General features: G+C 51.2%; 1 protein-coding gene across 1 annotated transcript in view; it reads right to left on the reverse strand.

Moving 5' to 3' along the window:
- Nucleotides 1-8,847: 8,847 nt before the first annotated feature.
- Nucleotides 8,848-16,388, reverse strand: part of HUNK (hormonally up-regulated Neu-associated kinase) — a 102,889-nt gene continuing 95,348 nt past the window's right edge. The window contains exons 10-11 of the mRNA XM_004588579.2: nucleotides 12,374-12,554; nucleotides 8,848-9,626 (exon numbers count right to left, since the gene is read on the reverse strand). Of these exons, the coding sequence (XP_004588636.2) occupies nucleotides 8,986-9,626; nucleotides 12,374-12,554 (822 nt within the window). The 3' untranslated portion in view covers nucleotides 8,848-8,985. The remainder of the gene's footprint in view (nucleotides 9,627-12,373; nucleotides 12,555-16,388) is intronic.

Raw genomic sequence — 16,388 nt, forward strand, 5'->3', positions numbered from 1 at the left:
GTGATGGATACAATTCAGCCTGCAACAGTGGAGAAGTGTCCAGATCTGCTAGGAGAGGACAGCTGTGGGCATGCCGCCCTCCATCAGTTCCCCATGTCCTTGTGAACATGCATTATGCCCACCGACAGTGGCTCTCAGATGGCTTAGCTTTGGCCGATGCAGCAAGAGGCAGTAACAGGATTTCAGGGTCGGTGTTCACTCTTGCTCTATACAGTGTTCTTGGGGTTCAGCATACCAGCCTGATAAACAATTGCAGGTGGAGAGAGTAGGAAGTGATGGTCCCAGCTTATCTGACAGGCACTGATCTTGCCACCAAATGACAACACACAGACATAACACACATTTGATGACTGGAGACAGCAGCTTCAACGTACAACTGAGGCTCATGATTCCTCACTTCCAAGGGGACAGATGGACCTGTGCTGGGAGTAACAGCCCTGCCCTCTGTAAAGGATATCAACACCCAAAGTCAGATCCCTATTTATTTCCCCTTGAACCATTCTTTCTTTGCTTATTAAGACAGAGAGCTTATACCCTGGATGAGGACAGCATTTTTCTTTCTGGAGTTGTCCTCTAGAAACTCACTAATCTAAATCCTGTAACTCCTGTTAATATTGGTTCTCAACTTTCATTTTCTGACAGTCCATTTGTCCACCCAACTACCTGTCCCTCTGTTCATCCTTCCTTCTTTCCATCTCTTCACTCATCCATCCACCCACCCGCTCAGCCACCTCTGTCCACCCATGTATCCACCCACCTACCCACTGTCCATCCATACCCCACTCACTCATTCACCATCCATCCATCCATCCATCCATCCATCCATCCATCCACCATGCTTAGATCACTGGATACAGATACAAAGATGAGTAAGACAGCATCCCAGAATTGACAGTCATTATTGTACTCAGTGCTCCAGCACACAACTATTACTAGAAATATTCAGCTAAGAGAAAAACAAACCACACTTGGGAAGGTAAAGAATCCTGACAAATACCCTCTTCTTCCCAACACTTGCACAAATCAGTGTCCTTCTTCCTGTGTGATCATCACAAGGCTCATGCCCACTGTGGCCACAGTTTTGCAGAGGGGAGTGAGTAGACTCCAAATTTCATGACATCCTCAAACATCCTCTGGATTCTGGGCCCTTCATCTAACTTAGGGGGGAAGAGAACAGAGTGTGGAGCAAGGAATTACTCATGGCAAGGCACAAGTTTTTTTGTTTTTGTTTGTTTGTTTTTTTTCTTGTTACTGTGTTTTTCTCCATCCTAGCACGAAATGCAGTAGCCATAAATGAAAGAAGTTGAACTTGATTTCCTCTGCTTAAAAATTATCCTTCCACTATCTCCAAGCAGAGAAAACAATGAGAGCTACAGTGATAAAGTTCACACCAAGCCTGCATTTCAACCAATAGCTGTGTTAGTTTTTAAGTGAAACTGTTCCAGTATTGTTACCAGTTAATTCTCACATTGCACTCTGTGAAGTTGCACTGTCTCTACCCTAAGAATCTGTGCTTCCCAGTGACTGTCAAACTCCTGGGGATCCCAGCCTGGACCTGAAAGAGCTCCCAGGGCCTTGGGATTCTCTGACTTGGGTCTGAGGGTTCTGAGAGCGAGAACAGCTTATGTAACTCTGGGAGCTGTGGGTGGGAGCTCAAGTGCTTGAATGGGCCCTTCAGAACCCTCTGACTCAGATGACACGATTCATCTCTCAGTGTCCAGGACACTTGTCCAACTCGTGGTCTCACGTCATCCGGCTGTGAGTAATGGTCATGATTTGTCTGCGAACATCCTTCAGCTGCATGTTGCCCTTGATTTAGACTTGTGCCCTAAGACCTTGAGTAAGAGCTTGTCTTTGTATCCACAAGCAACGGCTCATTTTTTGACCAGCCATTCACAAAGGAGAAGTGGGCAATGGCTTGAAGGAAAAACAACCTCACGGGGCAGGGCCATGCTCCATCTTGCCCTGACAGGGCAGGGACAGACTGAGGGTAAGGACGCAATGGCAACGGCAGACTCGTGACCATCACAGCCCTTCTGAAGCATCGTCATACCTGGGGGTGACAGCCAAGCCCAGAAATCCACACAGATAGAAAGAGTGGCCAGGAAAGAAACCGGGTCTCTCCCCACCTCCGTGTTCCCTCGAGTGAAATCATTGGCTAGACTTTTTCCAAAAGGTTTTTAAAAAAACTGCAAGGCAAAGTGACGGGGGCGGGTGGGAGGGAGGAGAAAGACAAGGAGAGAGGAAGAGAGGGAGATGGAGAGAGACAAAAAATGAATCTTCCATCTACTGATCCAGTATCCAAACTGCCACAATGGCCAATACTGGGCCAAGCTGAAGTCAGGAGCCTTTAACTCCATCTGGTCTACAACACGTGTAACCATGGTCAAGTACTTGGGCCATTGCTCCTGCTTTAGCATCACCAGGAGCATTAGCAGGGAGCTCAGAGAGATATGAAATACCTGTATTGCCCAAGTGCTCAGTCCCCTGCACCCATGTGGGACTGAGCCGGACCCTGAACTGGCTGGCACACACAGGAGTCAGGTTGGAACCACCTCTAGTGAGATTTCTTTGGGGACCCTCCCCCACCCCAATCGGATCACGAGACTCAGAATTCCAACCACTGTGAAAAATCACACGATCTGTGATTGGACCGTAGAGTGCATGTGTCAGAACTGGTGAATGGAACTTAGCACCTGGGACTCACCTTGTGACAACTTGTTAGTCAGTGCTTGGGCAGCCACTGCACAGCACACAGTGTGGAGGCCCAACCAAGTGAAGTGCATTTCTTCAAGGTTCGAGAGATTGGCACCCCAAGATCAAGGTGTTGGCACGTGGAGTTCCCCGGAGACCTCTTTCCTTGGCCATCTTCTCATTTTCCCCCCGCTGGTCTTTCCTTTGCCTGGGGTTCCTTCTTGTGCCCACTTCTCTCTGCCCAAGGACACCAATGCATAAATGGCCTCATTTCAATTCACCTGTCTGGCTCCAGAGTCACATTCCATGGCATTGGGAGTCAGGGGTTAAATGTACGCAACGAAGTGATTCTAATATTTGTCATGCCAATCTCTTTAACAAATGTCATCCTTCAGTGCTATAATTATGTGACAATGGGGGAAAGGCCAGTCCAATTTTAGGAGACTTTCCAAGGCCGGGCCAGCTGTACTTCCCCTAAAGAAGTAGATACATTAGTCACATTTCCTAGGTTCTCGTTCAAAGGCAAGGTTAGGTGACTAGTTCAAGGGCAGTGATGTGACCCTTCCCCACCCACCTCACCAAGCACTTCAAGGCCTTACGGGAAACACTTTCTTTGCCCTTTCTTTGCTGCAGCTGTTGGAGAAGTTTCATTTCAATAGGTGGGGCATGGAGCCCCGTCACCACGTGGGAGACAGCTGCATGGGAGTCAGCCAGGACTTACAAACACTGGGGTTGGACAGCAATGCTTAGTGGGCAAATCACAGAAATCAGCGTGTGATCTATTTTCATGGTAGAGCCTAGCACACCTAACACACCAGTTAACTCGTAAGATGAACCCTGGAGAAGGGAGCAAAAGCAGGCAAGCTTGTCCATCCTGCCACAAATTAACTACCCAACTTGCTCCCAATGAACGTTTACAAACAACTGCCCTTTGCCAGCCGCCTATGATCATCGGCTGTAGAATAAATACATTTGTGTCATGATCTGTGGTTCAAATACAAGCTAAACTGTTGTTCATGGGCCATTTTCCAAGTTGGGAATCCAAGTAGCTTGGACTCTTAAGTCAGTCAGACTCATGTATATATTTTATTTTTCTACTTATAACAGCTTCCTAGCATTATGCTATGGCAATGCCCCATCTTCAATCTTATTTCTTTTTTTAAAGTCAGAGTTACAGAAAGAAGGAAAGAAATAGAAAAATCTTTCATCCTCTGATTAATTTCCTGGATAGTTGCAACAGCCAGGACCTGACCAGGGCCAGGGTCAGAGACAAGGCTGAAGCCAGGACCGAGCTTCTTCTAGGTCTCCCACATTAGTGGTAGGGGCTCAAGTACTTGGGCCATCTTCTGCTGCTTTTTCCCAGGCCATGAGTGGAGAGAGCTGGATTGGCAATGGAGCAGCCAGGGCACAAACCGGTGCCCAATGGGATGCTGGCAATGCAGGTGGTGGCTTTGCTAGCTGTGCCATCTTTTTAACCACTCAATTCCAATTAATCCTTCAGTGGCATCTGCTTCCTATCAAGTCAGCCTTTTGCCCCTAAAGTTTCTGCTTCCCTAAACCCCAGCTCAAACCAGAAGACCTGTGTGCGGAGATCACAAAGCTTGGCCCACCACTCAGCTTCTCACCTGATACCTCGCCTCTCCCCAGCCCTTCCCTCCCCTCCCCTTACTGTCCCTGGGTGCCCAGAAACATCAGGCCTCAGAACTAACTGTGTTTCACGAGAACACGTGCTCAGAAAAGAAGCACAAATCTGGGCCCCATTTGTCTTTAGAACCAGATGTCTGAAAAGCTCCCTTGACAAAACCAAAAACCTGCCACAAAGAATACGCTCGCCTACTACTCAGGAAATATGCTCCTTTCATTGAGAAGTGATGACATGAAATTGAACCGGCTCCCAGGACTGGCCTGAATTACTCTCACTGTGAGAATGAATACAATAACCTGGAGATTTCCAACTCCCCCTAAAACGAGGTCAGTTTGGCTTTTTTTGGGGGGGGGAGGGGAAGTCTCATTTTATGATTGGGCTTCATAGAAACATGCTGTATCGACTTCATCCACTAAAACCCAGTCATCTTTTGACAGCTGATGCAGGTAACAAGGTTGTGCAGGGGCTGCTGCCTACTTGGGAGATCTGTTGGAGAATGCAGAGTCCAAGAGCAATGGTGGCAGGCCGAGAATGATGTATTGAATATGAAGGAGGGCCACAATCTGGAGGCTCCCTTGAAAAATGGAAGAGCTGGGGGCCAGCACCATGGTGCAGTGAGCTGGGCCTCTACCCGCAGCACTGGCATCCCATGTGGGCGCTGGTTCATGTCCCGGATGTTTCACTTCCAATCCGGCTCCCTGCTTGTGGCTAGGAAAGTAGCAGAGGTGGCCCAAGGTCTTGGGACTCTGCACCCACATGGGAGACACAGAAGAAACTCCTGGCTTCTGGCTTCAAACTGGTCCAGGTCTGGCCATTGTGGTCATTTGTGGGAGTGAAGCAGCAGAGGGAGGAGCTCTCTGTCTCCCCTTCTCTCTGTAATCCTGCCTCACAAATAATTCTAAAATAAACCATGCCAAGACCTGGTCCTCGTAGGGACCTCGAAAGTCCTTGCTGTCATGGCACCTTGATCCACTGCAGATTGTCCCTTAAGCCACGGCAGTTTTCTTTGGGGGTACAGTGATGTGCCCAGACCAGCCCTAATGCCAGCTGGCTTGTGGACTCCCCTCCAGCCATCTTTAAATGATCTGGAACCCCAGTCTTCTCTTCTTCAAGAAGCCTGGTGTTGACAATGAAATGTCATATCATCTCCATAATGGCTGTTATCCAAAAGACAGAGCAAGCAAGGATGCCAGCAAGGACGTGGAAAAACGGAGGCGCTTATAGTCTTTGTGGGGATGTGAATTAGTGCAGCCACCGATTCCATTAACTGTGGAAAACAGTGTGGGGAGTTCCCAAGAAACTAGAAATAGACTTGCTGTATGATCAGCAGTCCCTGATCTATTTCCTCCTGGGTATAGACCTCAACGACAGGATCACATTGTATTAAGCAGACAGCTGCACCACCATGTTGATGGCAGTACTGCACACAATAGACAACAAATGGAATTAACCAAGGTGTCCCTTATTAGCTGAATGGATAAATATAATTACATACACACCCAATGGAATATTATTCAGCCATCAAAAGGAACAAACTCATACCATTTGCAGAAAAATGAATGCAACTGGAGGACATGATGTTGTGCAAAGTCAGCACATCCCCTTCAAGAAAGAAATGCCTGCATGTATCAGTTTTTACTGCAAATTCCATTTTATCAAACTTTGTTTTAAATTTCAATTAAACAAAGCATTCATTATATACTACTGCAATTCAAAGAAAAGACAAAAGGTTGGTGTTGTACCAAAGCAAGTCAGGTCCCCTATTGCCTTAAAATGCGGTGATTCCTACAAGGAAAGCTGTCATCGGAACTAGACTCTGGTTCTGTTAGCCTCTGGATACAAAACGACAGGGACAGGAACAGAGGGTAGAAGCTGGCCGCTAGGAGAAACAGCTGTGAACAGTTACAAAGTAACTGGGACAACTGGGACAGTCCCAGCAGCCAATCCCAGCTTCCAAATCCCAGGCCAGCACACTTGCCCTGCCCCTAACCAAGCCTAAGACAAGGACGCGATTCAGAAGTCACGGTCACAAGCATCCTCCCCCCTGTGCCATTTTTACCAAGAGTCCCCGTGGAGATCCTGACGCCCTTAAGGTGGAAAATGCCAGTTCGCACTGGCAGCAAGCCAGTCAGACTTTCACAGGTGCACCTGTTTCAAGCGAGATGGTGCAGGCGGAGTCTTGAGCTTTCGGGAAAAGACGGTGCTAGCTGTCATGTGTTCCGTATTCCCAGTCTTACCACCAAATAAAGAAGCAGTCACAGTGATGAAAAAAATGTATTTCACAGTCATTACAAAAGTACATGTATTCAATCACAGTGACATAAATACAGTCCTGACTCCTGACCGAATCATACATTTACAATGGACTTTTTCCTCCCGAGCTTCACGTGACAGCAGCCCTGTGGTTTCCACTGGTGGAGGCTGCCAGCCGAGACCACGGGCACTGGCCAATGGAAGACACTCACAGGTCAGACAGACAACACACCTCGTACTTTCCAAAGGGCTGGTCAAATCTTCCATATAAATATAATAAAATAATAAAGCATTAATCATTTCTCCATTGACTTGGTTACATAGATTCGTCAGGTGCTCTCACACATGCTTGGGCACACACACACATACACACTACTCACAGTTTATCCCCTTCCTCACTCCGCCTTCGTGCTTACTGGAATAAACCTGAGTTCAAAATCCATGTAACCAAACTGCAGCAACCATGAGGGGCAGGATGCAGCCGCTACCCCTGAAGCTCACATAGATGGCAGGCAGGTTCTCTACGGGCTACCAGCAGCAGGGAGAAGGGGTGAGGGGAGAGGAAAACGCAGGAAAAAGACAAAAGGGGCTATAGAAAGCTCACCACCTACAGGCGCACACCCAGCGAGCTGACAGGGCAGAACAGCTGCAGCTGGAGACCATCCTCCCAAAAGGACCCCCCTGCGATGACCGGAAATCCCAGCATCCTGGGTCCGATGGAGAAAGAACATCTGATAGAGGAGTCCTTTTTTCTCTCTGCTTTAATGGGTTCCCTTTTCTAGGTGAAATCCTGCACTTTGGTCCATAGGAAAGGAACACTAGCACCCAGGAGTTTGCCCTTCCTCCTAGTGTACCCTGGAGTTGGAGCAACCCCCCACCGCAGCTGCAGCCAGTCCCCAGAAAGGGCATCAACAGCCCTAGGTTCCACTATGGGCACCCAGCACAGAGGCTTCTCAGTCACTCTTGGGGGCAGCCAAAGATGTGTCGTCTCCTTGTTCAGCTGGAGATGTGCAGGGTCAACGAACAAATGTCACTGGCCGATGAGAAACCAAGACCCACTTGGCTGGCTTCCGGGCAAATGTCGTTGGCTTGCAGTGGGCAAGGACCCCAGCACACTGTGGACTCCACCATGAACTGCAAAGCTAGCCTGCGATGGCCACAGTGCTGGTGTCATCAAAGACTCTCAGCCACCTGCTGCTCATCTAAACGACCGGCTATGCACCCTGTGCCAGGCACCTTCCTTGCCACTCTGCTGTCATCCATGTGGTCCGCGGGGAGGTAGCCCCCATCTGGCTCTGGCTCGTCACGGTCAAGACACCACTGGGGTCCACAAAACACACGTAGGACACAAAACCACAGGCACCTCTTTGGTTCAATCCTTGGCAAAGGTGTGAAGACACGAGACTTTGGGGACCCTGCTGGAGAAATGCTGTTTGTTCCAGGGAAGAAGACCATCTTGTCCTTGGCCATGTTCTCTGCAAGGCAGTTCACAGTGAACAATATAAGCTGCAAACCACACCTGCTTCTGGAAGCACACAGAAGAAACAGGGTCTTCTGGTCATCCAAATTCTACCACGGCCATCCTTGTCTTTCTTCCTAAGGAGCCAGCTGGAACCGGGCTCTCCTAGGAGGATCAGGGCTATGTTGACACAGTGGGGACGAACACAGGGTAGTTGGGGTCCTGGGTCCCCATGGGCCACTGGCCCTGCAGCTGCCAATGCTGGCAGAACTTCTGGTGAGGCACACACTTGGTGGAACAGCTTTTCATGGCTACAGCCTGGTGTTCTCAAACATGAAGTCATTTCCATTTAGCCATATCCCACAAAGTAAGATCTTTTTGGAAGATCATTCAACCATGAGCAAGATACAACTGAAGCATTAAAAAATAAATCTGTCAAAATCATGTTCGGGAAATGAGTGCGCTCTTCAGCTGTTTTCTTTCATCAGGGTTCCCAACGGTTTCATCTTTGACCAAAGCCCCTCCTGTAGCTTGCTCTCTCTGATCTGGGAGCTCCCTGTGGCCTCAGAAGGGTCCCCCCACAGAGGAGCCTGTGTTCTTTGTGATGCTGTGGGCCCCCAGGTGAGTGAGGCCAGCTGAAGTGAGGACACAAAGGAGGATATAGTGACTGTCCTGGCAGTGGCCCAGGGACCCTCTCCCCCATTCGCTCCTGCAGGGGAAGTGGGCAGAGGAAGAGGATGGCATGATTGAAATGGCTGTGCTTGCAGCCAGCTTTCCTCGCCACGTCCAGCATGTCCAGGGGTCCCTGGCAGAGGCTTGTGTGCTACAGGCTTAGAGTCTGCGCATTTGGGATGTTTCCTGGCTGGGGTGGAGGAAGGGTGTACCTGCGAGCTCTTTTCTCCTCAGAGAGCCTCGGACTCCACCAGGCCCCTGGCTAACACTGGCCCTTGATGCCGTCTGCCAGGTCGAAAGGCAGGCTTCCTGGGGACGAGGCCTGCAGAGGGGGCAGGCTGGCCTCCAGGGCCCTCTCCGCCGAAGGCTGCAGGCTCTGGTGCCTCTTGCGCAGCATTTGCCCGATGCCCATCATGGGAAACCTGCCCCGGCTCTTCACACAAGGTGGGCTGCCCAGTGGCTGTGGGGTGCCCGGGGGCGGGGAACACACACCCTCTTCTTTGGTGCTCTTGTCTTCATGGGCAAAGGAGACCAGAGTGGGGTGCAGAGAAGTCTGGAGCAGCGACCCACTGCCAGGGGGCGGCCCTGGGGACAGCGTCCGCTCACTGGAATTCCTGCGGGCCAAGCCCATGGGTGAGTTCAGGATCCTGTAGTGATGGGATGGGGACAGCAGTTCCGTGGAGTCATCACGATCTACGGACTCGAAGGAGTGCACCAAGTCCAGCAGCAGGGGGTCCTCCTTGGAGGTGAGGCAGGCGCTTGCAGGCCCCTGCTGATGGCGCTCTAGTTTCTTTACAATCCTGGGGGTCCTGGGTGGCGGCACCGGGATGAACTCCATGGAAGAGGAAGTCACACAGTTGGAATCAGAGGTCTTGCGGAAGATGTTGCGGCAGCCAAAGGTATCTGTGCACCAAGAAAGTAAAGTCAGGAGGCCACTCATGAAGCCTGCCCAGCCACAGAAGCCACTCCCAGGCAGCCATGAAGACCACGCCCAGAAACTACACCCAGACACAGAAGCCACGCCCATTGAGTCATGGTAACCACTCCCTTGTCCTTCTCTGGCCTGCCCAGGCTGCCAGTTAGACTGCATAGCAACCCAAGCAAAGCAAGAGGAGCCATGTATGGCCATGGCTGCCTGGAACCAGAGGGAATAGCAGTGTTCACCCTCGCCACTGGGGCCCACTCCACCTTTCCAGGGCAGAATGGGCAGAAGGCCTCCTGAACAGTCCTTTGCCCCACAGTCCCAGCTTCACACCTGCTCCCTTGCAGCCTGCCAGAGCCTCTGAATAGAAAAGGTATACATGCTTGACACAACCTCCACAAAAACTCCTAGGTACACATGAGCACATATCCAGCCTGGTCCTCAGGGTAGCCCACACTGGAAGGCTCTCTCCTTCCGGCCCCTCTGCCTCATCTACCTCTTGTAAAAAGCGAGCAACAGGAAATGCAGTCTTGACACTTGCCAGAACATGGTACAACAGCAGTGTCCACTCTCCAGCAGAACCTGCCTCCAGATTTCTACACCTTGCCAACCCAACGCTCCGTACCACCACACCAACTCCTCAACCCCTCTCCCACCATGCCACTTTCCGACCACTGCAGGAGTTTCCTTCTGTGCCCAGCTCACAGCACTCACCACCATGTCTCCCGCCCTCAACCCTGCACAGCAGAGCTCAGGATTCCCTTCTCGTATGAGGGTCCTCCTGACTTGCAGTCTCTGGCTTGGCCTCCTCCAGCTCGGCCCTGGTGCACAGCTCCCCTCCCTCATTCTATGCAGCAAAGGCAGTCAGCCAGTTCCCCAGGGTTTCCACCTCCAGCTGGCACAGACCACGATCCAGGTTTGCAAACTGTGCCAGACGAGGATGGGAAAACTCCCCTCCAGATCTGGAGATGCAGGGACCAAAGCCAAGTTCATGCGGAACCAGCTTTGTCTGAGCTGCTTTTTTCCTGACTAACGTTTTATAGGCCCCGTCACAGCCACGCTGCAGGAGCAAATTGCTGCCTGCTGGGAGCAACTAAGAGCAGCTGAGGACACTGCACATCCTCCTCGCTTTTGGTAAACACATAGACACCCAAATCAGGGGACCAAGCTCCACCTGTAGAGACAGCGTATGCAGTGGGGGTGGGAGGAGAAGGAAACAAGCCACCAGCGACACAGGGTTCTGATGTCCCTGCTGGCCCCAGGAGCTACTGTGTGCTGGGTGCCAAGAAGGGCAGTTACTCTGGGTAAGCTAGGCCTCTCAATTGGAAGCAGCATGTGAGATGAGGGTTCAAATCCCATCCAGGGCCCATGTGCATGGTAAGTTGGAGGTGATCTCAGATGACCACGTCCCTGTCAGGTACTCTCAGGATCAATGGGCCCCATGGTTCCTCCCTATCACCTTTGTGGTGATGAGAGCCGTTCCTCTGTCTCGTGGGCCTGGCCCCGGACATGCCATTAGTGCAATGGTTCGAGCCTGGTTTGAACACTCTGGTTCTAAGGGAGTGGGAACAGGGGTGGTATACCCTGAAGAAGCAGAGGGGTCTTACTGGGAGGTCCTCAGGTCCATTGCAGGCTGTCCCCAGAAGGGACAAAGATGATTCTCCTGGGATCCTCATGAGGTTTCTAGAACAGGAGCTATCCGGATTTTGAGTTTCCAAAATCATGAGCTCCATATACCTCTTTTTCTGCCCAAGAAGCCTGCCTGGGGCATTTCCTTGGAGTAACAACAAGCTGACTCAGGCTCAGTGTGAATCCTGGGCTGGGGGAACCCTCCCTTCTCCCTCTTACTCCCTCCACACTCCTAGAGGAGGGACACTCACAGTCACCAGGTACCTGGGAGGGGCTGAATTCTGAACCAAGTGGACAAGCTCATGTGGGTGTAGCCCACATGTGGGCTGTGCATGTGGATGTACACAGCTCACATGTACACATCCCACTTATAGCCTACATGTACACAGCCCACATGTGTGCTGCCCACACGTACACAGTCCACATACATGTAGCAGACATGCACAGCCCACGTGCATGCACCCTACATGCGTGTCATCATTTCTTTCACCCAAGAACCCCAACAGGTGGGTGCCATCACAAGGAGAGGATCCAATGAAGACCCTCAGAGGCTAGGGAAATGGGGGTCTCCAGCAAGCAGCAGCACCGGGGTTTGAACCCAGATCACAGCATCCCATCCTGGGGCTGAGACCCAATCACATTTCAGTGCCTCTAAAGGTCCACTTTTCTGGGGAAGCCCTCCATGACACCATGTCCCCCCATTCTGTACCACTAGTCTGTGTGCCCTGCTCTGTATTCCGGCACCTAACTCTAACCACACCAGGTTCACATTCCTGTGCCCCCACTCTCAGCTCTGATGACGCCACACAACCCCGTCTGCTCCTATACTCTGTTCTGTATTTCTGCACCCAATCCCTAGCCCTGAAATACCTTACACCATCATCTCTGCTCCTGTTCCCAATGTTGTACTCCCAGCTCTGCTCCAGTGCACCCCGATCTGTTTCTGTAATACCACATATCCCACCTCTGTGTCCTCACACCATTCCTGTACAGGCGAGGTGGTTCATGTCACCTACGTTGTCACTGACTTGTCCTCAGCTTGTACAAAGCGTGTGGCCAGGGGACTTACACGAGCGACGCCCCAGAGCTCACTACCCACCTTTGTCTGGGAAGCTGGACTTGGAGGTCTTCCGGTCCTTCGGCAGGGCCTTGCTGCTCGGCATTGGTGTGCTGAGTGAGGCTGGGGGTGGTTTGTGTGCCGGCAGGTTCTTGTCCAACTTCTTGGAAAATGGCCGAGGAAGAAAGTCGGCTCTTTTCTCTTGTTCTTTGGGCTTTTTATCCTGCAGGACAGAAACCATCACACAAACTCTGCTGCACCAGAGCATGTACAGTGGGATTCGTCTTAGACAAGTCATCTCAAAGGGGACCTGGCTCTTCAGTTCTCCAACGCTCTCTCGAATGAGCAACAAACAAAACCTTCGCACATCTCCCTCTGCCTGCATGACGTACAATCCTGAGATCGCCCCTGGCCACTTGCACAATGCTAGCTGATGGTCATTCAACAAGAGCAAGGCTGCTCCAACAAGATTTGTTATTCTGATCAGGATTCGTGGGACCCAGCCGTCTGCAGGAGGGGTGGCACTCCAAGACCCTGCCCATGGTGGTGCTTCCAAAGGCACTCTACATCAAAACTGCCTCCACATTAGCATCACAGCCTGTGTGTTCCTGTCAAGCCAAGGACAGGATACAACCTGGCCCACAGGTCCATGGCGCCCAGAGCAGACCCAGCTGCAGGAGTGCTCCTTTCTACCCTAGAGTCACGGGGCAATTAGATGCAGACTTGATACCAGCACACACACACAGAATCGTTTCTGTCACAAGTCTGGCTTCATTCAGCCACATTCTACTCCCTCCAAGGAGAATGCACTCGACTATTTTCTACGTATTCAATTTCAGAGTCCCAACATGATAAATAGTTATTGAAATGTATAAAATTAAAAAAAATGGAATTGAGCTGCAATTAGCTGCCTGCAAGCTCTTGAGAAGGGGTGGGAGGGCCAGGAGGAAGCTTCTCTTTGCCCAGCCCTGCCCACGCTGAGCTTGGTGCCAACTTTCCAAGGCTGCTGCATCTCTGACCTCACCCGGGGTGAAGCAAAAGGACCGGCTTCCCCAACTCTGCCTTCTTCAACCATCGCAGCATTTGCAATTCAAGAGGGCTCATCTATATTTCATTGATGTTGTCAAAAAGCCTCACAAAGAAACAGTTCTTTGCGCTTTTAAAGCTCTCTCTAACAAGGGCATTGGAAAGCCTGGCAGGCAGGGCTGGGGGTGAAGCTGGCCAGTGTCTGAGTGGGAAAGAACAGTTGAGAAAAAACAGGGAAGTGTGGGGGCTGAGCTGAGCTGCGGCCAGTGCCACATCCAGGGCCAGGAGCTCCCTGGGGGTCTAACCCTTCGCTGAAGTGGCCAGGACCCAGTGACCGGGGAAGCAGGGAAGACAGGAGAGAAGTTTTGGGACACTTCTTCCCCCATTAGCCTTTCCTGAGACTGCCCAAGGTAGCAGATGCTGTAGTTGGCAGAAGGCTGTGAGGCCAACTTGTTACCCGTTTGCAAATCAGGAAACTGCCTGCAGCAGTGGAATAATTCACTCAGGCAAGTCTTGAACTTGGATTTGTGAACCCTTGGCCGACATTGTTTGCCTCAGGAAGCCTGGGGGGGCAAGTCTGATGGTGGAGGGCAAGGGCAGACTCAGAGGGAGGGGACACACACCACCGTCCCATGGCTCCCATGACGTCATCTGGGTGCGACAGAGGCCATGCGTTCATGCTATCAGCATGCCATGGCTTGGAACATCCCCTCCAAAATGCAGTGTGACAACTGTGACAGGGTTGAGATGCACACTGGAGGTAAGTCAGATATGGCAGGGGAGGGCTCCTGACACACAGGAGGAGTCTGGCCTAGGTGGCTCCTCGGTCCCCTGTGCACACTCCGTCTGCCACACGACGACACGACAAGCCATTCTTAGCCAGCTACCACAGCCAGGCTCCTGGACATCTGAGCCTCCGACACTGGGAGGAATCAAACTCAGGTCTTCTCAGGAAGACCCAGGTTCAGGGAGCAGAGCAGGAAATGGACAGACATCCAGGATGCCTAAGGGGTCCCCCTGTGTGTTCCAGGACCCCACGATCAAGGCCAACAGAGGATGATTACAATTCCTAGCGCCTCACTCTGCTCTGGTGCCATGAGGCAAAGGAGAACGAGCTCTTCCGCAGACACACACGGCCTCATGGAGGCTGACTGGCCTGAGAAGTCTTGCAAAAACTCCTTCCTTGCCCAGTTCTCCATTTTCACACAAGAATTACCAGCCCTACTTGTTAACACCATCAACAGGAAAAAAAAAAAAAAAAACAGATGCATTTCTGAGCTCCATTTGCAAACACTACTTCTTAAAAATATTTAATTTATTAATTTAAAAGACAGAATTGCCAAGAGGGGGTGGGGAAAGAGAGTGAGTGAGAGAGAGAGAGAGAGAGAGAGAGAGAGAGAGAGAGAGAGAATCTTTTGTCCTCTGGTTCACTCCCCTAATGGCTAAGCCAAGCCAAAGCCAGGAGTCAGGAGCTTCTTCCTGGGTTCCCTTGTGGGTTCAGGAGCCTAAGCACTTGGGCCATCTCCTATTGTTTTCCCAGACTCATTAGCAAGGAGCTGGATTGGAACTGGAGCAGCTGGGACATGAGCTGACGCCTTTAGGGGATGTTGGCATTGCAAGCAGGGCTTAACTGGCTACTTAACTCGCCAAACAGCACCAGCCCCATTTTAAACACAATTTGATAGAACTCGTTAGAACTAGTTTTGAATGATCCGCTTCCTTCCAGCTTTGCTCTAAGTACCAGAAACCATTCCTTTCAGCTCCTTGCTAGCCCTACTTTGGTTCTCAAAAACTGAAGGATCAAGATGTAGAAGTTCACGAGGGAGGGTCTATCATGACCCTGATAAGAGATCACCATCACCTAGAAGTGTAGGAGGCATGGATGGAGACTGGAGACCAAGACTGGTCTTCAAGCTTCATTTCTCCTGCCAAGTGCAACTGACGAACTGCTTGGACCTCTCCATGCATATGGCTTATTTCTCAGAAGGCAATTTTTCCTGGGAAGCAGCATGCTCAACCGCCTTATGTAACAGAACAAGAGCTTCCCAGGGGCTAATCGGACCCCTCTTCTCCAGCACACGGCTCACCTAGCCATGCTGCTGCAGGCCACATCCTGGCCTTTCCCTCCCCCTACCCCAGCACAGCCCACAGGGGGCCTGTGTGTCACAGCAATGGGGGAGAATGGAGGATCCAGGCTCTCCATTCCCTTTGGTAGCTTTACAGTGCCACACCCGCCCACCTCTCAGAAGCAGATCAGAGAGCAGGGTCCAAACAGTTTCATGCTCTGGGACCATCAGCCTCAGATGAGCATGGACTTGGATAAAACTGGGCATCCTGAAAGCCTGGCCCTACAAAGCCTATCTGCCCCAAAGGCTTTCCATGGTGCATAACACTGATGGAGGAGGGAAAGGGGTCAGGGATGATGCTGCACGGATGCTGTCAGAGGGAGCCGAGAACAGGTGCCGGCAAAAGGAAGGAGGCTGAGCTGGGCTTCCAGTGCCTGGACTCCAGAAAGCTGGTTCCCAAAGTGCTCCCTTCTGACAGCTGGGTCACTGGGGACAGCCTGGCCACCAAAGAGTTGACTTTAGGGACGGCAGCCCTGGGAGTCACCTTGGAAATGGGAAATCCATCCCCATCTCTGTCTGAAATGGCTTGAACCCACCTGGCACGTATCACTGTCATTAACAGGATGAAGACTGCCTACTGGCCCAGGCTGGAGAAAGATGGGGGTGATCTGCTGCTTGGGGAATGGGCCTTCTTCCGCATGCTCACATGTATGGGGCAGGGAGGTGCTGGGAGCTGAGGTAAGCAGCAGCTGTGTCCTTCGAGTGTCTCTACTACCTGGGATGGCCCAAGGAGGGGCTAGGTATTGTCAGCCAGTTGATTTAGGTCTCTGGCTGGGAATCAAATTCACTAAACGGAGTTCCTTTGATTTTGCCTCTGACAACAAAATAGTGAGTTGATAAAAAGAAGGCTTGGTTCATAAATCAGGCCCCCTAAGCCAGCAGGTTCTAGAATGTTACAAACACGA

This window comes from Ochotona princeps, chromosome 3 (assembly GCF_030435755.1).
Source record: "Ochotona princeps isolate mOchPri1 chromosome 3, mOchPri1.hap1, whole genome shotgun sequence".
In the NCBI taxonomy this organism is placed as follows: Eukaryota; Metazoa; Chordata; class Mammalia; order Lagomorpha; family Ochotonidae; genus Ochotona; species Ochotona princeps.